The 25876-nt window shown below is 46.8% G+C and overlaps 2 protein-coding genes across 10 annotated transcripts in view; both read left to right on the forward strand.

Annotated features, from left to right (window-relative positions):
* The window catches only part of CARF (calcium responsive transcription factor), a 27314-nt gene extending 22376 nt beyond the window's left edge, over positions 1 to 4938 (forward strand). For 4 of the 5 annotated variants that reach the window (XM_081017462.1, XM_081017463.1, XM_081017464.1 and 1 more), the window contains 3 exons: positions 184 to 284; positions 1497 to 1842; positions 3396 to 4938. The gene's annotated coding sequence lies outside the window, so the exon portion shown is untranslated. Of the gene's footprint in view, positions 1 to 42; positions 134 to 183; positions 285 to 1496; positions 1843 to 3395 lie in introns of all 5 variants that reach the window. The other variant, XM_081017460.1, reaches the window with a different exon arrangement.
* Positions 4939 to 11432: 6494 nt separating this feature from the next.
* The window catches only part of LOC308483266 (cyclic nucleotide-binding domain-containing protein 2-like), a 48879-nt gene continuing 34435 nt past the window's right edge, over positions 11433 to 25876 (forward strand). Inside the window, exons 1-4 of one of the 5 annotated variants that reach the window (XM_081016954.1) lie at positions 11433 to 11450; positions 21756 to 21796; positions 22909 to 23034; positions 23931 to 23984. In XM_081016954.1, coding sequence (XP_080873080.1) covers positions 22942 to 23034; positions 23931 to 23984 — 147 coding nt within the window. In that variant the 5' untranslated portion in view covers positions 11433 to 11450; positions 21756 to 21796; positions 22909 to 22941. Of the gene's footprint in view, positions 11451 to 17165; positions 17291 to 21426; positions 21637 to 21755; positions 21797 to 22908; positions 23035 to 23930; positions 23985 to 25876 lie in introns of those variants that run through there. The other 4 variants (XM_081016951.1, XM_081016950.1, XM_081016953.1 and 1 more) reach the window with 4 other exon arrangements.

Raw genomic sequence — 25876 nt, forward strand, 5'->3', positions numbered from 1 at the left:
CTGCTTTCTACTCCCTTGTTTTCTTTCAATATTCCTCTATAGACTACCGACCATTCAACAAAGTACTTTATACTGCATGAGATATATCTGGGGATTTAGTTTGGATGGCTGATTGGATAAGCTTTTATCGAAGGTAAGACGGGTCCCTGCCCCATGTCACTTTGTCTCTGGTTGTTTTTGTAGGGAGCTCACCAGAGAAAACCATAATCAAAGTGGAATCAAATGGAGCAAAGGAGCTCTTAACTTCAGAGTTACTCCAGCCCATAGTATTTACCCAGCAAAAGGTAACTACGGTTTCTATAAAAAGCTGTCAAAAAATTAGTAGTCTGGGATCAGGGAGTTACCTGTACAGCACAGGACCATTGTATTATAGTTTGTGTACAGTGGTACCTCGGGTTAAGTACTTAATTCGTTCCGGAGGTCTGTTCTTAACCTGAAACTGTTCTTAACCTGAAGCACCACTTTAGCTAATGGGGCCTCCTGCTGCTTCTGCGCCACCGCCGCATGATTTCTGTTCTCATCCTGAAGCAAAATTCTTAACCCGAGGTACTGTTTCTGGTTTAGCGGAGTCTGTAACCTGAAGCGTATGTAACCTGAAGCGTATGTAACCCGAGGTACCATTGTATTGGGTTTTTTCTTTAAATATCAGGGGAAATGTGCCCTTCTTTTCAGGAGAAGACAAGTGCACGTCTGAAGGGACACAAGCTGTCTGCTTTATAGATTTCACAATGAAGACTTTGTCCTAGAAGTGACACTTGCACAATTGTGTTCTTCATAGCACCAGTCACTCCTGTTGAGGCAGTATCCAGGAACAAAATATTGTGACTTGACTGATGGTAAACTGTGATATTCCTGCAGCATGCATTTCCTTGAAGAAAGACATTTTAGATCCCTACAACGCATGAGTAACTGCACTCAGTAACTGCTGGACACACACTTGTTGGCAACCTCCCATTTACAGGGAGAGAATTGCAGTTCATACCTACAATTTAGGCATTGCTGGTCTGACACAGTGTGTGTGTGTGTGTGTGTGTGTGTGTGTGTGTGTTCTGGGTGGGTGGGGTTTTTTTGGGGGGGTGATAGTACCACTCCATATATCCTAGTTAGGATTCAGAAATGACCGCTCCCCGCTTAAAACGGGGGGCGCCCTTTGCGTGGACGCGCGCAGCCCTGGATCTGGAGCGGCTCCATCAGCATAGGCTTGGCTTTGCCTTCCCTCAGGTGGGATACCTGGAGGTCTCCGCCTACCTCAGTCAGTTGTCCAATCCCACCTGGGGGAAGCGTTGCCAAGGAGACCAGGCCAGGTAGGGGGGGAATTACCTGCCCACACAATAGAGGGAGGATCTTACCTGGGAATCCTCACTTGGCCACTCCATATATCCTAGTTAGGATTCAGAAACTACCCAACTTGAAGTTAGTCATGGAACTTCATTTGCTATTTTGCACTTTGGTGGGTGAACGTGTAGACTTTTTTAAACAAACTTTTACTTTTCTAGGGTTTACAGTTGCAATCATTTGATGAAGCAGCAGCCCTTCTGAAGGTGGATAGACAAACATCTCTCCAGCCTGCAAGCCTTACACATTCCACAAGGAGGCACTTAACCATCCGACCTATATTCAATAAGGATAATAACCTTCAAGCAAGTTTCAGCCAAACATAGAACAATGCTACAACATCAGCGCTTGGAGAACAACATGGACCAAATCAAAGGGTTATGGCTTTGGGTCAGTTTGTAACTGTTGGCAGCATGGGGGATGCTGAAGCTCTTGGAACGAATCAAAGTCTTTTGGGAGATGAGCAGACCGTTCCCGCACAGACGGCAGACAACTGTCCAGCTCTTAGTAAGTACAAATCTCTCTAGGTTGTCAACATGCAAAAAGTTCTACTTCTTAGCTATCTGTTTCATAAGGATGGTTGAGGTGACTGCTAGCTGGTATCTGACAACATTTAATAATGCCGCTTCAGGGGGTGTGCGGGCTTCTCGGAGCATTATATTTTGAGCTCATCTGGTGTATACAGTGGTACCTCGGGTTAAGTACTTAATTCATTCTGGAGGTCCATTCTTAACCTGAAACTGTTCTTAACCTGAAGCACCACTTTAGCTAATGGGGCCTCCCGCTGCTGCCGTGCCACCAGAGCACAATTTCTGTTCTCATCCTGAAGCAAAGTTCTTAACCCAAGGTACTATTTCTGGATTAGCGGAGTCTGTAACCTTAAGCATATGTAACCTGAAGCGTGTGTAACCTGAGGTACCACTGTATACACTTTCATGGCAGGTAAACATGCCCGTTGTAGGCTTTGAAACTCTGAATAGTTGCTAAATCCTAAAGCAGAGTCGTACAGAAATATATCACCAAAGAGACTACTCCAGAGTAAGGAGTATGGACAAGCAAACAGATAAATCACAGAAATAAATCACAGAAGGGGTCGTTTTCTTTAATCAACACCCGGAAGCTGTTCTGGGTACAACCAGTGTTTCTTCCCACAAGGGGCTTAATCACTGAGCTTCACAATGGGGTCTAGAAAATATCAATAGTTTAGACAATTGGACAAATCTGTCCCTTTGTGCATTTCTCCCATAAGAAGAACAGAAAGAGGCTATGGCGCCTTCTGTTTCTTAGCTTTCCTAACGATGTATCTATGGTTGAAGGTGAGGTGTTAGCTTTGCAGAGTCTTCAGCCTCAACATTTCACACCATGGAAATTAATAGCTCTGCTGAAGTGTGTTTGAAAGGAATTGCGTCAGCATGATCATGGTTGCAGTGTCTTTCTCCATCCTCAAAAGGAACTCGACTCCATAGTTTCTGTGCAGAAACTCTACAAAATTACAAATAATGAGGAAGAAACTCTACTGAGAACTTTTAAAATTTAACTTGATTCGTGGTTTGTCTCGGTGTGTCGAAGGATGGCATTGTTCATATGTATGCTTCTCTGTATGCAATTAGTGTGAATAGGGGGGTGGGTCTTATTATTTTCCTGCCTTCCCACATATATTACAATTTGCCGCTTCTAAAAGTAGTTTAACTTTCATCCACCAGTTGTTAGAGCAGTACAGCTGTCAAAGGTAAAGTTAAAGGTAAAGGGACCCCTGACCATTAGGTCCAGTCATGGCCGACTCTGGGGTTGCGGCGCTCATCTTGCTTTATTGGCCAAAGGAGCTGGCATACAGCTTCCAGGTCATGTGGCCAGCATGACTAAGCCGCTTCTGGCGAAGCAGATCAGCGCACGGAAACGCCGTTTACCTTCCCGCCGGAGCGGTACCTATTTATCTACTTGCACTTTGTGCTTTTGAACTGCTAGGTTGGCAGGAGCAGGGACTGAGCAATGGGAGCTCACCCCGTCGCGGGGATGTCTTAAATCAGTTTTAACTTTAATGCTTTTATTTCCTTTTTTAGGAGAAGGAAGCAGCAGCAGCAGCAGCAGCAGCTGAAGAAGGGGACACTGTTTGCAGAGGTCAAGAAACAAAAGAACAAGCACTATATCCAGATGGAGAAATACAGAGACTTGCAAGCACCATCTGTGCTTGAGTCTATGAAGGCTGTTGAGAACTTGGAATGAAGATAGGTCAGCTTTTGAGAGGACATTATTTGATGCAGGCTCCTTATGGCAATCTGTAATAGACAACTGCTTTGATTTACAGCTGATCTGATTCACTGCCAGTTCCAGATCGTTCCTCATGTGAAGCTACTAGTATCTTCCTCCTTTGCATGAAGTTTCAATACCCAAATGACCTGTTATGGTCATATTTGAGAAGACCTTCTGAAATCAGATTGCTGAGGGGATTATTATTGGTTTTTTTAATAATCTTGAGCCCAGTAATGCCTGCTCTCACTGATTCCTCTCCCCCTTGGGACCCTTTAACTTGTCTCAGCACATACAAGGACATTTGCCTCGATAATAGCAGCAATGAAATTCCAAGAGACATTTATTAATTGAGACCCAGCCAATTAGCAGCTGAAAAGGGGAGAAAACGATTGTCCTTTGGAAAAGAATTGGGTTGCCAGCAAAAAAACCAACTGTTGAACTTGTATGATTAGCTGACATTGTGGAAGAAGGTTTCACCTGATACCTACAATTAACCTTCAGATTTATTGATGGTGTTGTATGTTCTCATTCTGCACTCCATATACTGAACAGGCAGGCGACCTATGGAGCACAGTGGCTAAAAAGAGCCCTTACATTTGGTGAAGAGTTACTCTTCAGCTGGGGACGCGGGTGGCGCTGTGGGTAAATCCTCAGCGCCTAGGGCTTGCCGATCGCATGGTCGGCGGTTCGAATCCCCGCGGCGGGGTGAGCTCCCGTCTGCAATCCCAGCTCCTGCCCACCTAGCAGTTCGAAAGCACCCCTAAAGTGCAAGTAGATAAATAGGTACTGCTTTCTAGCAGGAAGGTAAATTGTGTTTCCGTGTGCTGCACTGGTGCCGGCTCGCCAGAGCAGCTTTGTCACGCTGGCCACGTGACCCGGACATGTCTCCGGACAGCGCTGGCTCCCCGCCTCTTAAGTGAGATGGGCGCACAACCCTAGAGTCGGACACGACTGGCCCATACGGGCAGGGGTACCTTTACTCTTCAGCTGATCTCTCTATTCTTACACTGTGCACTTTACCCTTCGCAGAGAAGCAAATGGGATTTAAAGCCTACTGCTAAGTCATGCTCATTCATTTACCATGTGGTAGAACAGACTTCTAAAATCCGTAATGTGTCTTGACTGTTCAAGAAATACGTAGCAGTCCCATCCATGAGTTAACGGGTAAGTTGAGCCTTTTGTGATCCCTCCAACCCCCTTCAAGAAAGCTTTAAGAATGCAAAATTGAGCGATCGTTCTAATGTGAAGACTGTCAGTTTATTTATTATTTGTTGAAGTTACATCCTGCCCTTTCTCCTGAAAGTGACTAGGGTAGCAAACTGTTCCACACTTGGGGGGGGGGGGACTGTTATAGTTTTAAAAAACCACATTTTATCTGGTGATCTTGGGGTTCCAGCAACAGTATTCTTCAGCTACTAAGTGTCTGGGTAAATGGGAATGTTTTCACATTCCTCCTGAAAGTTAATATTAAGTTAATAATGATGGAGGCATGCACACATCACTAAGGGGAGCATATGAAAGGAAAGGGGATTTCAGCATGGGATATTTCAATTATCTTTGTACCAAGCAGAATTCTGATGGCATTATTCATACCTGCTGTCAGGGAACTGCCATCGGAAGGAAGGGAAGTGAAAGGGCTCACACAGGTTGGGAGAGACTCAGCAGCTGAAGAGGGAACCAGTAGGGGGAGAGGAGCTGGGCTGAGGGAAAGGGAGCTGGAGGGATGGCTCAGAGACACTTCCAGCGAAAACAGTGGGGAGGTTTCAGGACCTCCTGTAGGGACACCCACTCCTCGCCGGAAACTGTCACGCAGAGAGTCCAGAAGACGTGTTTCCGTTAAGGAGCTTTTATGTTGGAAGCGATTCCGAAAGCAACCACTGTCGGAATCTGCCAGCGACTGACGGAGCCATGTTTAAGGGGCTCCGTTACAGACAGAGGTTTGCAAACTTGACCAAACTCTGAGGGACTAGGATTTTACACACAAGCAGCTCATCGTCCCATCACAGCATTCCGACAGTCTTCGTGAGCAGCTTGTGCAGGAGAAGGCATCATGAGCAACCCAGCCGGAACCGGAGAAGCAGGAGCTGGAGCGGGTCCAAGCCTGGAAGAAAGGTACCGGGTGTTGGAGGTCCAGCTAGCGCTGCAGACGGCGAGGCTTGAGGAGAGGAGGGCTCAGGATGCAGACAAAAAGGGGAAAGACACCCAGCTCGTCAGAAAGGTACCAGGATTGGTGCAGAAGTTTGGGGGGGAGCCCAAAGACTATCATGGCTTTCGGACAGAGATGCAATATGCCCTCAATCTGCAGTTTGATGAATTCCCTGACGAGGAATCAAGAGTGGCTTTCGTGATTGGGCATCTTGAAAAGGGGGCGAGAGACTGGGTTAGACCCCTGATGGCAGCGAATAGTGACGTCCTAAAGGACACGATGAAGTTCTTTCGCGCCATGGATCTGATGTTTTCCAGCGATATTGAACAGGGAGTGGTCCGCAGACAGTTAATGGCTTGCAAACAGGGTAGCCGATCTGTCCGTGAGTACTGGACTGAATTCACCATGTTGATCCATAAATTGGGGTGGGATCTATCGGCGGAACCCATTCAAATGCTTTTTGAAGAAGGGCTTTCTTCGGCTGTGAAAGACGAACTTTCCCGGGCGCCCAGGGCGGAGTCTATGGACCAGCTGACCAAATCAGCGCTGACCATAGGAGCGCGCCAGGAGGCGAGAGCATTGGAGAGGCGGGAAGGGAAGGGGGAACGTTGGAAGGAGTTCCGCATTCCAGACATTCCAGAGCCAACTTTCCCGCCGGCAGAGCCGATGGAAATCGGAACAGCGCGCGCGCGCGCAGTTTCAAAGCCCAGTGAGGGGGGAAAGAAGGAGGGAAAAGGCGCCCGGAAATGCTATCTCTGCCAACAGCCAGGTCACTTTGCCAGAGTCTGCCCCCAGAGGAAGGAATGGCAAGGGATGGTAGGAGCTGTGGAGGGAAGAGAGGAAGAAATACCGAAGCAAGTAAAAGCCAACGCCTGGCTGCCACCGTCGGGGCACAGCAGTCAGGCCAAAGAGCAGTGAAAGTGCCCACGCCAGAACCTCCTAAACCCGCCCTAGTGATAGAAGTGGCGCTAGAGCTGCCAAACGGACACCCTCTAAAGATAAAGGCGCTGTTGGACTCAGGCAGCTCCTGCAATTTCATGAGCAAAGAGTTTGCAGCTGAACACCAGATACAGACGATCCCTTTAAGCAACCCCCTGCAGGTGACCACGATCGATGGCAGGGAGCTGTTGGGAGGAGAAGTCAGCTTGCAGACCGTCCCAATGATAATGAAGGTGGCAAGGCACACCGAACTGATAGCGTTTAATGTGGCCACCTTGGGAGGAGCTCCCATTATATTGGGGATGAGCTGGCTAGCGTTACATGATCCGCTGGTGGGCTGGCATCAGAGAGTGGTTTCTTTTGGTTCAGCACATTGCTTAGAACACTGCAAAGAGGGAAAGGGTTTGGCAGGGGCCCAAGCCACCCTAGCAGGGACTGAAGTAACGGAGAACGTGAAGGTACCACGACAATACGCAGATCTCCGCGACGTCTTCAGCGAAAGGGAAGCTGACCAATTACCCCCGCATAGACCCTTTGACTGTCAAATCAATTTACTCCCTGGGGCACAGCTCCCTGTAGGCAAGCTGTACGCCATGTCAGACAGAGAGATGCAGGAGCTAAGAGAGTTCATTGACAAGAACCTGAAGAGAGGGTTCATCAGAGAGTCCAGGGCGGTGGGGGGCAGCCCAGTGTTTTTTGTGGATAAAAAAAACACGAACAAGCCGAGGCTTGTGTGTGACTTCAGGGCCTTAAATGCAGTGTCAGAACCAGTGGCTTTCCCTATGCCCAGGATTGACGACATTTTGACAAGGGTCAGGAAGGGAAAGATTTTTACTAAACTGGACCTAAGGGGGGCGTACAACCTGATACGAATAAGGAAGGGGGATGAATGGAAAACCACCATGTTCACCCCTTTGGGGGCATTTGAATATTTAGTTATGCCCTTCGGCCTACAAGGAGGCTCCGCGTGCTTTCAATCGTTTATGAACCACGTCCTGGGGCCTTTGCTTTACAAGAATTGTGTGGCCTTCTTAGACGACGTGTTGGTGTATTCTGAGAATGAGGAGCAGCATGTGAGAGACGTCAGAGAAGTGTTGAGCAGGCTGCAAGCCAACCAGCTGTGGGTGAAACTGGAGAAGTGTCAGTTTCATACCAAGGAGGTGGAATTCCTGGGGTATCGCCTGTCAGACAAGGGATTGGCCATGGATCCCGGCAAGGTCCAGGCGGTGCTGGAATGGAAAACACCCAAAACAAGGAAGGATGTGCAGAGGTTCCTAGGATTTGGGAACTTCTATCGTAAGTTCATCCGAAACTTTGCCCACCTGACGGCGCCCATTACGGACTGTCTCAGCAGTAAGAAGAAGTTCGTTTGGACTGAGGAGGCGGAGCGAGCATTTGAGGAACTAAAAAGGGCCTTCGCCTCGGAACAACAACTCCTGCATGTGGATTTACAAAAACCGATGAGAGTGGAAACTGACGCATCAGACAGAGCGATTGGGGCGGTGCTTCTGCAGCCAGGGAAGGAGGAGTCAGAGTGGAGACCGTGTGCCTTTTTTTCGCGAAAGCTGAACAAATCCGAGAGGAACTACACGGTGTATGACCGAGAACTACTAGCCATTCATGAGGCGTTCCGGAGATGGAGGCACCTGCTAATTGGCGCACAACATAAGGTGCAAGTGTGCACTGACCACAAGAACCTAGAGTATTGGAGGACGGCACGAGTGCTCAACCAACGGCAAGTGAGATGGGCCCAGGAGTTCTCCAAATTTAACTTTGAGATTTGTTACGTGCCAGGCCCAGAGAACATTAGGGCGGACGCTCTCTCACGCAAACCTGAATATTTGGAGGAGGAGGGAGCACCCGAAGAGAGACATGTCATTCCAGAGGACCGCTGGGTGTGTGGGGCGGCATTGGTGGGACAAAGAGAACTGGTAGAGGAAACAGAGAATGATGAATACGCCCAGAATAAGCTCAGAGGTCTTAGGGGTGAGGGAGAGGAACCAGGGGGTTTCGAGGAAAGAAATGGAGCTTTGTATTACAAAGGGGCACTGTATATCCCTGAAGGAGACTTAAGGGGGAGGGTACTCAAGCAGTTGCACGACAGCCCCACGGCGGGGCATTTTGGACAACACAAAACCATGTGGTTGGTCACCAGGGAATTTTGGTGGCCTAAGGTGAGGGAAGATGTACGGGAGTATGTAAGAGGGTGTGAGCAATGCCAGCGAGCCAAAGGGGAGAGGCGAGCACCGGCGGGGCTATTAGAACCCTTACCAACCCCAGAACGACCTTGGGAGGCAGTGTCGATAGATTTTATGACTGATCTGCCGAAGTCCAAGGGGAAAACAGCCATCATGGTGGTGGTAGACCTACTAACAAAGATGTGCCACTTTGTAGCCTGCTCGCATGCAGTCACGGCGGAAGAGACAGCGAAGTTATTTGTAGAACACATTTTTAGGTTGCACGGGGTGCCATTGAGGGTGGTCTCAGACCGAGGAAAACAATTTACTTCCAGGTTCTGGAGGAAGCTCATGAGCTTACTGCAGGTGGAGGTCAACTTTTCGACTGCCCGGCACCCTGAAACCAACGGGCAGGCGGAAAGAGCAAACGGGGTCCTCCAGCAATACCTGAGGTGTTATGTCAATGACAGAGAGAATGACTGGGTAGAAAAGTTGGCGCTGGCGGAATTTGCCTACAACAATGCCGAGAATGTGTCCACAGGGATGAGCCCCTTCTTGGCTAATTATGGGTGTCATCCCAGGGCTTTCCCAGGGGGAGAAGGGGAGAGATGGGGTGTCCCGGCAGCCGAGCATTTTGTAGAAGAAATGGAAGCAATCCATCGTCAGCTCCAACTCAACTTAGAAAGGGCGAAGGAAGAATACAAGAGGCAGGCAGACAAGAACCGAAGGGAAGGTGAAACCATAAGGGTGGGAGATAGGGTGTGGCTGTCAACCCAAGGGTTGCCGTTCAAAGGAGGTTGTAAGAAATTAAGACCCAGGAGATTGGGTCCCTTTGAGGTCATTCAACAGGTCAACCCAGTGGCTTTCAGGCTCCGGTTACCCAACCACATGAAACTGCACCCAGTATTTCACAGGTCGTTACTGTCACCGTATGAGGGGGGACGAGAAGGGATGGCCACTCGGGGACCGGTCATAGAAGAAAGGGAATGCAGCAGCCATGTGGCAGAAATCCTCGACGCCAGATGGAAGGGGGATCAGGTGGAGTATTTGGTAGCGTGGGAAGGAGAACCGGAGTCAGAAAACACTTGGGTAATGGCAGAAGATATCAATGACGAGGTATTGATAGAAACGTTCCATCAAAGGTTCCCAAGGAAACCTCAGCCTGTGGAGAGGTTCCGGAGGGAATACTTTGGGACCACCGATGAGGAGGAGGAGTTGGAAGGATTCTCGGAATCGGAAGGGGAAGGGGAGATGGACTCGGAGGAGGAGGAGTACTTCGAGACCAGGAACCGCAACAGGTGGAGAGAAGTGTTCGGGACATCGGAAGATGAAGGAAGTTCATTCCGGGGTTTTGCCTCCTCACCGCCCGTAGAGGAGGGGGCGAGAGGGGATGAAGGGGGCCCTGGAGGGGAGGTGGATGTCAGGGAACTGCCATCGGAAGGAAGGGAAGTGAAAGGGCTCACACAGGTTGGGAGAGACTCAGCAGCTGAAGAGGGAACCAGTAGGGGGAGAGGAGCTGGGCTGAGGGAAAGGGAGCTGGAGGGATGGCTCAGAGACACTTCCAGCGAAAACAGTGGGGAGGTTTCAGGACCTCCTGTAGGGACACCCACTCCTCGCCGGAAACTGTCACGCAGAGAGTCCAGAAGACGTGTTTCCGTTAAGGAGCTTTTATGTTGGAAGCGATTCCGAAAGCAACCACTGTCGGAATCTGCCAGCGACTGACGGAGCCATGTTTAAGGGGCTCCGTTACAGACAGAGGTTTGCAAACTTGACCAAACTCTGAGGGACTAGGATTTTACACACAAGCAGCTCATCGTCCCATCACACCTGCAGGGTTAAAAAATGAAAGCACAGAAACAGTGAATTCATGCCATTTTTTTCCTTTGCACATATCAAGTAGTAGTTGAAATTATTTCCTTTGAGCAATTCACACAACTGGGATTGTGTTCCGGATTGTGTCATGACTTGGTTCCCATTGATTTTAACGGGACTTAAGAGCCATTTACTTGTGATCCAACTCAACATTATGTGCGTGTTACAAATGAAGCCTTTTGTAAATACCTAAACTATTCTCTGCTGACAGTTTCTGAAGTTTAAACTTGAAGGATTGATAACGTCTTTGAGCTGTAAACAATTTAATCATGTGAATATGAAAATGTTTTCACTTGTGCAATTTTGAAGACAGGTTTTGTGTCGTACATACTCATTCTATGGTGTTTCATATTAAAATGTAAAGTTGGAGGATTTTTTTAAAACAAAAAGGGTGATGTTTGCGTTCTGTGTGTGATTAGTGTGCGGCCATAAACATATTCCTGAGGACTTTGGTCTGAGGAAGGTGACAGAAATCTGTGAGCACTGATTTCCTACTATGCTTTTCCCCCACTTATAAAATCAATTCTACATATACAAACTTTGTGACATGCTTGCTACTATGTATGTTTCCGTGTAACTCATTGCAACTGTATTTTATTAAAGGAAGAACTTGATTTGCCTGAAATCCAAAGCGGAACTGAAGGATGACATTGCTATCCGGTGGATACCCATTATAAAATTTACTGGGAAGAATATCTTCTTCTTCTTCTTTGGTGATCACTCGTAGCCGAGTAAGATTGTCTTCCATAAACACGGTTGTAACAATGAATCTGTTTTAACAATGAGTCTGGACCCACACGTCCTTCCACAGTGGGGACATTGGTTCCCGGATGGGAGTTGATCACGGTGTGGATTTGCCAAGCGTGCCTTCCTCTTAGCACGTTTCTCCCTTGCGTTCTGAGTTCGAGTGTCTTCAAAGTCCATGACACCTTTGGTAAAGGCTGTTCTCCAACTGGAGCACTCACAGGCCAGTGTTTCCCAGTTGTCGGTGTTTATACTGCATATTTTTAGATTTGCCTTGAGACAGTCTTTAAACCTCTTTTGTTGACATCAGCATTATGCTTTCCATTTTTAAGTTCGGAATAGAGTACAGTGGTACCTCTGGATGCGAACGGGATCCGTTCCGGAGCCCCATTCGCATCCTGAAGCAAATGCAACCCGCCTCTGCGTGGGTCACGATTCACCGCTTCCGCACATGCATGTGACGTCATTCTGTGTGCATGCGCGAGCAGCAAAACCTGGAAGTAACGTGTTCCATTACTTCCGGGTCGCTGCGGAGCGCAACCCAAAAACGCTCAACCTGAATCAACTTTGTCAGGGAACTGACATCGGAGCTAGAGGCGGAGGGAAGGCTCTCAAATGATGCTGGAGAAGGGCCCAGCAGGGAGAGAGGCAGCTCCGCAGATGGGGAAGCAAATCAGCGCAACACCAGGGATAAAGGGGGGCAGATGGGGGAATCGGCGAGAGGGCTCCAGGACTCTTCACCGGACACCAGCGGGGAGAGCACGGGTCCTCCGCTACCCACGCCCTCCCTGCGCAGAAGACTTCCGCGCAGAGAGAGTAGGAGGAGACTGGGTGTCAAACAACTTTTATGTTGGAAAAGATTTAAGAAACACCCAATGACGGATTCTGCTAGCGACTGAGGCAGCCACGAAGTGAAGGGCTGCCCAGACTGAAAGGTTTAACAGGGCAACAAAGCCAGGAGAGGCGGCAACTTACGCACGAGCAACCCATACTCATTACAAACTTTAACCCGAGATATGACTGTAGTTGCTTTGGAAGATGATAATCAGGCACCTGCACAACATGACCAGTCCAACAAAGTTGATGTTGAAAAATCATTGCTTCAACACTGGTGACCTTTGCTTTATCTGGTACACTGATATTAGTTCGCCTGTCTTCCCAAGTGATGTGTAAGATTTTTCGGAGACACCATTGATGAAATCTTTTGAGAAGTTGTAAATGGCGTTTGTAGGTGGCCCATGTTTCACAAGCATACAGTAAGGTTGGTAGTACAATAGCTTTGCCCCGGTCCTCAAACACACTCCAATCGGGAGAAAGCCCCTTTCGCAGAGCTCAGGCGATGCTGGATTTCGGCATCAATGTTGACCACTCACAGGGAAGAATGAACAATATTCTTCATAAATTCATCAGTGGTATTAGCACATGGCTATGCCATATTTTTGTCGGATTACAGACCTTGTTAAAAGGCCACTATCTTCTCAGTTTCTGCACGGCCAGCTAAGTCTGTGATAATGGTTCTGAACATGCCTGCTTTGAGCATGATTCTGTTTGTGGAAAGGCTGCATAATGTTAATAGAGCATGTCCTTTGATAGTAGTACTCCAGTGTATTCTCTTCGTTTGCCAACTGTGCCACCCTCCACATTGGGCACACCTGTGATATTCAGCTTTATTTTGAGATTCATAATAACCTGAGACCTCCTTAAAGCATCAAATATCCTTCACGGTGTATGCACAGACTCCTCTACAGACCAGAACCAGACCAGATAGTTCCTTCAGTGCTGTATGAAGGGCCTTGTTCTAAATCGACAATATGCATCTCCTTCTCCAAATTCTTAAGATTACACGGCAGCCTTAATTTCTCACGGTGTAGGATCTTTTTTGCTTCAGTGAATCTTTTCTTAGTAGACAGCTGTGTGCTTGATGACATGCCCCCCGTCATAATATGTTTGTTACCAGCAGCAATGCTGTTTGTTGCCTCACTTAGTAGAGACAGAAGGGCAAATTTAAGGTCTCATCTCCATTAGATTGTGGCTAGTTTGAGGGGAAACTCAAATAGTGGATGGGTTGAAGAGGGAAGAATTTGCCAAACACAAAACTTGCTGAGAATAGAGAGTATAAATTGGAAGAAGCTGGTCTGAATTAAAAACTTCTGAATGTTTCTCAGCACACATTTTTTGGTGCGACCCTTGGTTTTGCCAAAACAGATGTTTCATTTTTATGAAATAATCACAAAAGCTGGCTTACCAAAGGCAAAAGAGGGGTTTGAAACCGTGGCGATTTCAAACTTGTCACTCAGCTTTCTGAAAATGCTTTTTCCTGGCACTTGTCGTTCTGCAATTCACTCCTAGAAGATGGTGGTGCCACAGCCTCAAGGCTTCCTTATAAGAAGAGAAAAGCCAAACATTGCTGTAACTTTTTGTCTCCGTATGTGTTGTGTGAAGAGGGAGCCAGCTGGTGCCTGCTGTCTACAGCCCTATCTCTATTTTTAAAAATTATTTTTTATTATAAAATACACACATATTGCGAATATACAAGCATACAAACATACATTTCATACAATCCTTAAATATATACAAACATACCTACATTCAGTCCCACAGATAATTCCTTTTCCCATCACCATCCACCACCCCTCACCCCACCTTTGTGTTAGACTTCCAATCTACTCAATTGCAATTTCTTTCCACTTCTATTACTTTCTTTCACACACCTTTAACCTAATTTCATGCTTATTTTTCTATTACACATTGTTATCCATCTTATTTAGTATTTCAGGATTTAAAACGGAACTTGTTTAGTCTAATAGGAGTTCTGATTTTTCAATATTGTTTTGTAAGTATCCTTTAAACACCTTCCAATCCCTGTCTATCTTCTCTTTTGAGATCCTTCCAATTTCTCCCATTGTTTTGGATATATTGTAGTACTCCAAGAATTTGGCAAGCCTTGTCTCTAAGCTTCACCTGTTTAGCCAAAGGAGGAACACTGCGTCAGGTGACTGATGACTTGGAGAGTGTTTTTCCGCAGTGCCTGCATGCCTATGGCCTTCCTGTAGCTGGGTGAAGCAGCGGCTTCCCTGTTGCAACAGATGATGGCAGCGGAGAGTGGTCTTAGCTGGGCATATTGCAGCCAGTTTTGTTCTAGCTGGGTTGGCCTTCCTCTTGGCTCTGCAATAAAAGCCTACATCGATGGACATATCACAGGAAGGGGAAAGCCTTCCTTTCCTAAAACTGCCAGTGTGATGGAGAAGAGTCCATTCTATATTTCTATAATGTCTGGAAGAAGACATACCGTATTTTTCAGCGTATAAGACGCCCCATGTATAAGACGGCCCCCATTTTTTGAGCCCAAAATTGAGAAATAAATATTTTAAAGACCAAACAGAACAACTCTGATATTTTATTAAAAATTCAAAACACCGGTATATTTAGAACCGTATATTTAAACATCAAACACTGAGGAAAGCTGTTTAATGGCGGCTGCTCCTTTCATCTCAGTGTAACTCCACTGTAGCTCCAGCTCCAGCTCCACCGCCTGTGTGCTGCACTTTTGTCTCAGTATTTACGGTATATACCGTATTTACTGCACGAGCGCCATCAAATGAGAATGCTGATCAAGGAGCTGCGACGGTCAGAGCTGCCCGAGTGAGTGCGCTTGAGGAATGGGGGGTCTGGGTAGCCAGGGGGAGGCTGAGGGAACCGGGTAGAAGGGACAATGTCCGGAGTGGGGGCTGCCTGGGGTGGGGAGTACCAGACCATGGTTTGTCATAAGGCCAATAGTGAGGGGAGGCTGGGGGGGGGGAAGTATATGGATGGCAGCATGTATTTATTCATATATTTAATTGCAACATTCCGTGTACAGTGGTACCTCAGGTTAAATACTTAATTCGTTCCGGAGGTCCGTACTTAACCTGAAACTGTTCTTAACCTGAAGCACCACTTTAGCTAATGGGGCGTCCTGCTGCTGCTGCGCCGCCGGAGCACGATTTCTGTTCTCATCCTGAAGCAAAGTTCTTAACCTGAAGCACTATTTCTGGGTTAGCGGAGTGTGTAACCTGAAGCGTATGTAACCTGAAGCATATGTAACCTGAGGTACCATTGTATAAGACAACCCCCAATTTCAAACTTAAAAATTGGGGGGGGGGTATTGTCTTATACACGGAAAAATATGGTAAGCATATTTAGAGTTACTGTTTTTACAGGTTTCGCTGAAATACTTCCTGCCAAATGCAAAAGAAAACAGTAATGTCTGCACAACTGGTTCTAACTATTGAAAAATTCTGCTTGTAGTCTGCTTGAAGGCTATGATTTATGTGCGCCTCCAGCCAAATCCATATATCCCCATATATAGTTTTGAAATGGTTATCGTTGTATAAAACTGGTAGCGGGTTAAGATGCATTTTTTGTTAAATGCCGTTTTTAAAGATAACAGACAGACAAAACGGAACAGGTTCTCCAAACTGCATTGCTTACTATCCATGTTTTCTACCTTGTTTAACGGTTCTTGTTTTTAATGGTTGCATGCCGTAAAAAAAAAAGCTGTCAGAAGTGCCTGCCGTCATTTTCCTTCAGCTTAATACAGTCTGAATATGTGAATAAACATAACTGATTTTTTAATTTTATTTTAAATGGGGGAAAATGAGGGTGAGGACAGGACTGCATGCAATGATCTCTCAGTTGCTTTTATCTACTTCAGTTTTTAAATAAAATATTACATAGGAAGCTCCCACATTCTGAGGCAGACCACTGTCCCATCCTATTGCCAACTCTACACTGACCTATCCAGTGTGTTGGAACCTCTCAACACCCCTCTCCCCAGGTGCCAGGACCTGAACCCAGGACCTGAGTGTAAAGTAGATGCTCTGTCACTGAGCTATGGCTGGTTGAATATAACTAAATGTGTTAGGTGCTTGCATAACCAAAAGAAAATTGCTGCTGCCCTTGCATATTTATTATATGAACCACTAATAAATGCCATCTCCAACTCCTTGAAAGATTCCATCAACGGTGTCTCTGAAAATTTGTACACGTTGCTGGGGAAGACAGACAAACTAAAGCTGGAAGAAGCAAAGGTCACCAGTGTCAAAGAAATGATTCTTCAACATCAGCTTCACTGGACTGGTCATGTTGTGCGGATGCCTGATGATCGTCTTCCAAAGCAACTACTCTATTCCGAACTTAAAAATGGAAAGCGTAATGCTGGTGGTCAACAAAAGAGGTTTAAAGACTCTCTCAAGGCAAATATTTTTTAAAAATGTAGTGTAAACAGCGAAAACTGGCAAACACTGGATTGTGAGCGCTACAATTGAAGACCAGCCTTTACAAAAAGTGTCATGGACTTTGAAGATGCTCGAACTCAGGACGAAAGGGAGAAACGTGCTAAGAGGAAGGCACGCTTGGCAAATCCTCACCATGATCAACTGCCGCCCGGAAACCTATGTCCCCACTGTGGAAGGATGCGTGGATCCAGAATTGGCCTCCACAGTCACTTGCGGACTCACTGTTAAGACTGTGAGTTAATCTTACTTAGCTATGAGTTGTTACCAAAGAAGAATGGAAATAGAACGCTAGGTGGTGTAAACGTTAGGCCCAGGCTAGCAAGACTGCTCTTGTGTTCTCTGCCTCTAGAAAATAGAACGGAATGTGGATTATCTTGAGAGTGCAGTTGCCCGATTCTATAGCCGTTGGTTCTGATTCTGTCACAGAAGGTCTTTTGGTGGGGGAAATCTAAGGCCTCCAAGCGAAGTGACTCCCGGGAAGCCTCTCGCCATGCCTGCAAAGCTCTGGAGAAGAGAACTGTATTCTGCCGGATTGCAGCATATTTGGTTCAGTGAGTGCTGGGGAGTAGGACAGAATGACCTAGTCTCTTCCCTTATTCAGCAGGTGGGGGGCAGGGGGAGGATATATCTTCCTTGACCTGTTCCTGAAGGTCACATCTATGATCATCCTACATCCTCTTGTTGCATGTCTAATTAAATTCCTTTTCTACACTTGCTCTCACTTTGATTTCATTGAGGTCTTCTCTCCAGCGTTGTGGCTGAGAGTGTGATTTCCTACCAACTTAGTTTTTATGTATACCCCCTTGTTCTGAAGACGGTCAGGGAGAGTTCTTCGGGTCCTTGTAGCAAACCTGCAAACTGAGTTATTTTGGACAGCATTGTGTTTCCAACAATGATTGGGCAGATGCCTCTGGAGTCTGGATAGGTCTAAAGCCAGACTTGGAGATGATAAACAAGAGGCTATCCCCTGTTGTTTATTGTCAACAGCTAGTATTCCAAGAGATAAAAAGGAAAAGGGACCCCTGACCATTAGGTCCAGTCGTGGCCGACTCTGGGGTTGCGGCTCTCATCTCGCTTTATTGGCCGAGGGAGCCGGCGTACAGCTTCTGGGTCATGTGGCGAGCATGACTAAGCAGCTTCTGGCGAACCAGAGCAGCGCATGGAAACGCCGTTTACCTTCCCGCCAGAGCGGTACCTATTTATCTACTTGCACTTTGACATGCTTTTGAACTGCTAGGTTGGCAGGAGCAGGGACCGAGCAACGGGAGCTCACCCCGTCGCGGGGATTCGAACCGCCGACCTTCTGATCGGCAAGTCCTAGGCTCTGTGGTTTAACCCACAGCGCCACCTGCTTCCCGAGAGATACATCCTCTCTATTTATAGAGCTTTCCTTTTATCTATCACATAATGATCTTATTTCTTATATAAACGAAACAGCAGCACCCCCACACAAGCAAGAGAGAAAAGTAGTTGCAACGGAACTCCAGAGTTTGCAGAATTGCAAAAAACATTTAGGGGAAATTCTCTCCCCCCCCCCGCCCCCAATTTTGGGAACTTGCCAAAAGCAAAAACCAAAACAAAGCAACCCATTGGAATGTTCGCTGGATACAGAATGAATCATAGAATCATAGAATCATAGAATCATAGAGTTGGAAGAGACCACAAGGGCCATCGAGTCCAACCCCCTGCCAAGCAGGAAACACCATCAGAGTACTCCTGACATATGGTTGTCAAGCCTCTGCTTAAAGACCTCCAAAGAAGGAGACTCCACCACACTCCTTGGCAGCAAATTCCACTGTCGAACAGCTCTTACTGTCAGGAAGTTCTTCCTAATGTTTAGGTGGAATCTTCTTTCTTGTAGTTTGGATCCATTGCTCCGTGTCCGCTTCTCTGGAGCAGCAGAAAACAACCTTTATCCCTCCTCTATGTGACATCCTTTTATATATTTGAACATGGCTATCATATCACCCCTTAACCTCCTCTTCTCCAGGCTAAACATGCCCAGCTCTCTTAGCCGTTCCTCATAAGGCATCGTTTCCAGGCCTTTGACCATTTTGGTTGCCCTCCTCTGGACACGTTCCAGTTTGTCAATGTCCTTCTTGAACTGTGGTGCCCAGAACTGGACACAGTACTCCAGGTGAGGTCTGACCAGAGCAGAATAAAGTGGCACTATTACTTCCCTTGATCTAGATGCTATACTCCTATTGATGCAGCCCAGAATTGCTGACTGACTGTTCTGAGAAACCAAATATCAGTCTAGAGAGGGAATAGAGTGGTGCATCCTGAACAGAAGCACTTCATGCTGCAACATTTTGTTGCAGAAGTTTGCTTTTCATAGCTAATAGCCACGGATAGACCTATTGGAGCCTTGTCTCTTAGCATTGGTGCAGCTGGTATATTTATATCGCACTCTTTCCCACGGCCTCAGAACACTCTGTAAAAATAAAGTCAGGTGTGTGTGTGTGTGTGTGTGTGTGTGTGTGTGTGTGTGTTTGTTTAAAAAATCATTGCAGCAGTGGTGTGCATTGATGCCCAGTGATGCCAAGGGTGGGCATATTCCAAGCTTGGAACTGCCACTTTATTTTTCATTTGCCAGGGGCATGTGCGGAGAGGTAAAGGCATGGGTAACCCAAGCAAGGGCAGGGGTTTCAAATGCATGCAGCTGTCACTCTTTTGGGTGGCAGGATCTAGAATCAATCTAGATTGAAAGCAGCATGCTGAGCACTTCCTGTTTGACTGGCATGGCGAATGGCTGTCCCATAACAGCAGAGCCCTTTCGTGCGGATAACGAGGATAATATGGGAGTAGTTATCCTCCCCCCAAAACCCCAGGGCCGGGGGAGGGAGAGCAGCCCACCCTCAGATTGTCCAATACCTGCCGCCTGTCCTGAAGGAATGCGGGGAGCAGGGGGCGCTGGGTGCAATGCACATGGGGACGCGAGTGGCGCTGTGGTGTAAACCACAGAGCCTAGGGCTTGCCGATCAGAAGCTCGGCGGTTTGAATCCCCACGACGGGGTGAACTCCTGTTGCTCGGTCCCTGCTCCTGCCCACCTAGCAGTTCGAAAGCACGTCAAAGTGCAAGTAGATAAATAGGTACCTGAAATATACTCAGTCGCAAAGTGATTTCATGCTCTTTATTCAGCTCATAGTGGTGAGGAGGAATGAATGAATGTCCCCTCAAAGTATCTGCTTTATATACATTATTTACACAATGGGCTGCGCATGATTGGCTAATTCCGGAATTCTACTGTAAGCCAATCAGGTTGTGGATTCACTTCTATCTGGAGCATGATTGGGTGGTTCCTGCCAACCAATCATACTGCTGCATTGTTCTAGGACCAATCAGACTGCTGCATTCTGAATCCTATTGTTCTAGGACCAATCAGACTGCTGCATTTTGGATCCTATTGTTCTAGGACCAATCAGACTGCTGCAGTTTGGATCCTATTCAACTCAGTACACAACAGTACCACTTTGACGGGGAGGTAAACGGCTTAGTCATGCTGGCCACATGACCCGGAAGCTGTACGCCGGCTCCCTTGGCCAGTAAAGTGAGATGAGCGCTATAACCCCAGAGTCGTCCGTGACTGGACCTAATGGTCAGAGGTCCCTTTACCTTTACAGGCATCATACTGGCTAACCCCTGCTAAGCTCAAAACAATACATTTTTGTGCTACAAATGAGTTAGTGTGCATGCAGCTTCGGACTCAAAACTTTGCCTTCGGGCAATTGTTTTGCGGCAGTAGCAAATGCATTTAGCTCCACAAATTACCTACCGTTAGCTGCCATGCTCACTGCTACATCAAGTCTGCTGGCTATTGGCCACCACTGCATTTCGGCAATTCATATAAACTATTCAAAGAGCTTCTGGGAGGCTATTCATCCCAAATCTCGCAGTCAGAGTCTACAGGAAATAATAAAATGGGCTGAACCTACAAAGAGAAAGTGTTTAATGTGAAGTTATATGAGCCTTAGGGACGCGGGTGGCGCTGTGGGTTAAACCACAGAGCCTAGGACTTGCCGATCAGAAGGTCGGCGGTTTGAATCCCCGTGACGGGGTGAGCTCCCGTTGCTCGGTCCCTGCTCCTGCCAACCTAGCAGTTTGAAAGTACGTCAAAGTGCAAGTAGATAAATAGGTACTGCTCTGCGGGAAGGTAAACGATGTTTCTGTGCTCTGCTCTGGTTTGCCAGAAGCAGCTTAGTCATGCTGGCCACATGACCCGGAAGCTGTACGCTGGCTCCCTCGGCCAATAAAGCGAGATGAGCGCTGCAACCCCAGAGTCGGTCAGGACTGGATCTAATGGTCAGGGGTCCCTTTACCTTTACTATATGAGCCTTGATAAGGCTATAGTGCTTTGCATGTCCACATTGGCTAGGCCATGGGTAGGCAAACTAAGGCCCAGGGGCCAGATCCGGCCCAATTGCCTGCTCAATCCGATCCATGGACGGTCCAGGAAATAGCGTGTTTTTACATGAGTAGAATGTGTCCTTTTATTTAAAATGCATCTCTGGGTTATTTGCGGGGCATAGGAATTCGTTCACCCCCCCCCCCAATATAGTCCGGCCCCCCACAAGGTCTGAGGGACAGTGGACTGGCCCCCTGCTGTAAAAGTTTGCTGACCCCTGGGCTAGGCTGATGTCACAATTGAATTTTATTACCCCCCCCCCAATAATCCACATAAATTAGGCCCAGTAAAAAAAAACCCCACAGGAGGACAGCACAGGTAACAAAAACTGGACAGCAATGGTTTAATGAGGATGTATTGTAGAAAATCAGTATACCCTGAAGTTCTACTCAAGATTGTGGGGTCCTCTGGAAGAATATGGGAGGCACCACAGCGCAGCTGGGAGAGGAAGCCCAAAAAAGCCAAACCAAAATTATCCCGAGATCTAGAAGGTACCTTCCCACCTGTCTATACGTTGAGGGAGAGGAAATGGACTTTTCATTCTCTTAACAGGTGGACAAAGTTCAGGTCAAAGATTTTAAGAACAGGCTGTGTAATTTTGTCTTAATAGATTCTAGACGATTTTCCAGGGGACGGCGAATTGCATATCAGGTATGTCTTATTCCCTGCGTGAGACACTTAATTTTCTGTTTGAGCCCCTTGGAGGTAGGTAATGACTGGCAAAGAAAAGAAAATAAATTTAACTGGCTCTAAATGAAAGACAGATGCACACTAAAGAGGGAAGGAGTGTAAGAGAGAAAAATGTGAGGAAGAGGAGGAGTACAAAACTGATTTATCAGAGAAGACCAAGCTGAACAGATTTTTAACAGCCCTGATCTTTTACGCATGTCTTCTCACAAGTAAGTCCCAATAAATTTCATGGAGCTCGCTCCCCGATAAAGCATGTTTTAGGCTTGCCATCTCTGCAGTTTGAAAGAGTAAAATTACAAAGTGCCGGTGGCCAAAGTCACCTGAAAAAAGAGCATTATTTTCGGCCATAAAATTAGTTTTAATGGGGGGGGGGGGATGCAGTGTCGGATAAGAGGGAGCATTGATGGGTAAGGAGCAATGAGGGTACAAAAATACTTCAGTGGTGAGATGAAGCAGCACGCCAGCCCAATATATTTTGGCGCCTGAGACGAACCACAAAACGGTGCCCCCCTCCCCTCCAGGGAAGAAGGGATTGAGTAGAGATCAACATATCAGGAACAAAGGAGGAATGAAGACCTACATGGGGATCTGCCGCCCCTGTGGATTGTGCCGCCTGAGGTGGTCACTTCGCTGTGCCTCATGAGTGGGCCGGCCCTGGGTAGGACAAAGGAGTAACACCGTAATGGAAGGAAAAGAGAAAAATCTGATATTATATTAGTCAGTCTACGAAGTGGAACATGGTAGTGTAGCCATCTGGTTTTGTGTGTGTGTGTGTAATCTAATCCATCTAATCTCTCTCTCTCTCTCTCTCTATCTATCATCTACCTATCTCTATCTACTATCTATCTATCTATCTATCTATCATCTATCTATCTATCTATCAATCATCTATCTATCTATCATCTATCTATCTATCTCTATCTATCTATCTATCTATCTGTCATCTATCTCTATCTATCATCTATCTATCTATCTATCTATCTATCTATCTATCTATCTCTATCCTGTCTCCTCAAAACAGAAGTGACACCATTGTTTTTTTCATTGCATTTTTCCTTCCCCCACCCCCAAAGAACTTCCACAGGTTTTTTAAGAATGTTATCCTGATGATCAAGGTATGTCGGTGCTTCCGGCGTGGACTGAAAGGATTCTCATGTTTTCACCTGGTAGAGAAAGACACTCGTGGGGTGATTGAGGAAGTAAGGAATATCGCAAAACACACACACACAAAAATACCACAACCAAAAGTCTTGTATTTACGATTGCTCTCGTTCCTCATTGGTGCTTTTTCTATTTAATAAAATAATGATGATTGCCTGAGCCTTTGAAGCAGAGGTTGAGGAACCTGCTGCACCCAATGAAGTTGGCTTGTGCTGAAATCATAGAATAGAAACACAGTAAGATTCTCTGTAAGTTGGAAGGGACCCCAAGGGTCATCTAGTCCAACCCCCTGGGATGCAGTAATCTCAACGTGCCATTCGCCCATCCAATTTGAAACTGCACCGGACCTTGCGTAGCTTATAAGTCCTTAAAGGGTCATAAAAGGGTAAAGGTAAAGGTACCCCTGACTGTTAGGTCCAGTCGCGAACGACTCTGGAGTTGCGGTGCTCATCTCACTTTATTGGCTGAGGGAGCCGGCGTACAGCTTCCGGGTCATGTGGCCAGCATGACTAAGCCGCTTCTGGCGAACCAGAGCAGTGCACGGAAACGCCGTTTACCTTCCCGCCAGAGTGGTACCTATTTATCTACTTGCACTTTGACGTGCTTTCGAACTGCTAGGTTGGCAGGAGCAGGGACCGAGCAACAGGAGCTCACCCCATCATGGGGGTTTCGAACCGCCGACCTTCTGATCGGCAAGTCCTAGGCTCTGTGATTTAACCCACAGCACCACCCGCGTCCCTAGAAATACTCTCTGCGTTGCCCGGGAAACAAACCCGGGTCAACTGCTTAGAAAGCAGCTATGCTCACCACTATACCACCAGTGCTAAAGGGTCATAGGACTTCTTAATTATAATAAAATTATTTAAAAGAGCTAACTTACTTTTCTTGTGTGATGCATAATGAAATTAATTGCAGCTTGTTGTCTAACTTACAGGACAAGAAAACTGCCAATGCTGTGTTTGATCGCCATGAGTTCAGTGTTTCAAAGGTCAGGAGAAACCATCTTATGTCTTTTCTTGCCCTTACAGTAACAGTAGGCATTTGTGTTTGTAGGTTTAGTTCAGTTGCTTGAATATAACCGTTTGGTGTGTTTTGCTATTACTGGGGAAAGTGGCTTAATAAGCCAAGGGTGACACTGCTTCTTCCTTGAGAAGTGGTCTTTGAATACATCGCCCTGCCTGCTTCCTCATCAGTGATGTGGCTCACCTTAGCACAATCCTGAAATGCTCTTTTGCTTCCCAAGTGACCTCCTGAAATATGCTCGGAGTCGAGAGTGGATTTCATGCTCTTTATTCAGCTCATAGTGGTGAGAAGGAATGGAAGTTCCCCCAAAGTATCTGCTTTATATACAATATTTACACAATGGGCCCCACGTGATTGGCTATTTCCGGGATTCACCTGTAGGCCAATCAGGTTGCGGATTCACTTCCACCTGGAGCTGGATTGGGTGGCTCCTGTAGACTAATCAGACTGCTGCATTCTGGATCCTATTGTTCTAGGACCAATCAGACTGCTGCATTCTGAATCCTATTGTTCTAGGACCAATCAGACTGCTGCATTTTGGATCCTATTCAACTCAGTACATAACACCTCCCCACCATGAGATCAAAGCAGAGGCCATTTTGAAGCATCACCATTGAAGAAGAAGAAGAAGAAGAAAAGTTGAGAGATTGCGGGACCACCGTGGTGTGATTCACACCCAAAGATCTACACATAGCAGGAGAGAGCGTCAGTCAGCAATGCCATGGGGTAGGGCTTGGAGGCAGGGCCAGATTTAGATTTGATGAGGCCCTAAGCTACTGAAGGTAATGGGGGCCTTTATATGCCCAGCTGTCCTTTGTCAACAACAAATTGTCGCTGTTTTTTGTGTTGAATATATGCTATATGATAATTTATGGACCTAATAGCTATCTAAAGCCATTTGCACATGTTTCCATGCGACCAGTCCATGCAGAATGTAGGCACCCTATATATAAAGGTAAAGGGACCCCTGACCATTAGGTCCAGTCGTGACCGACTCTGGGGTTGCGGCGCTCCTCTCGCTTTATTGGCCGAGGGAGCCGGCGTACAGCTTCCGGGTCATGTGGCCAGCATGACTAAGCTGCTTCTGGCGAACCAGAGCAGCGCACGGAAACGCCGTTTACCTTCCCACCGGAGCAGTACCTATTTATCTACTTGCACTTTGACGTGCTTTTGAACTGCTAGCTGGGCAGGAGCTCACCCCGAGGAAGGGGAGCTCACCCCGTCGCGGGGATTCGAACCACCAACCTTCTGATCGGCAAGTCCTAGGCTCTCTGGTTTAACCCACAGCGCCACCTGTGACCTGACCCTATATATAGAAATGAGCAAACCAGTGATATTTTAGGGAGCAGGCTAGCAGGCGGGACCCATGACTTACATCACAGGATCCTACACAACACAAAACACTGTTGCTGTATTCAGGTTTTATTTTATTTGTGTGTTTTTTATCTTATATTTTGGAAATGTACATCCAGGGTTTTTTTTCTTTAAATTTTTTGGGCCCCCCAAGAGAGTGGGGCCCTAAGCTATAGCTTGTTTAGCTTATACGTAAATACGGCACTGCTGGGGGGGGGGGGCAGGAGTCCAGGGATGCACCTAGCAGAGGAAACAGGAGGGCTCCCATATGTACTAGCTTCAACTCAACTAAAAATAACAAAGAAGTTGACAAACGGCTCCATACTTAAGAATCTCTGGATGGACATGTAAAAGGGTAAAAGTGTTGGAAAATGATTTATAATGAATTTAACAAAATGTTTAAAATTACTCCCCTCCCCCGCCCAAACCAGAGTCCTTTCTGTTGGGGGTAACCCAGACTGAAATTCCCAGGTGTCAGAAAAGGTGATTTATGTATGTAACAAC

The sequence above is a fragment of the Podarcis pityusensis genome (genome assembly GCF_964106645.2).
Source record: "Podarcis pityusensis genome assembly, chromosome: 1".
Classification (NCBI taxonomy): Eukaryota; Metazoa; Chordata; class Lepidosauria; order Squamata; family Lacertidae; genus Podarcis; species Podarcis pityusensis.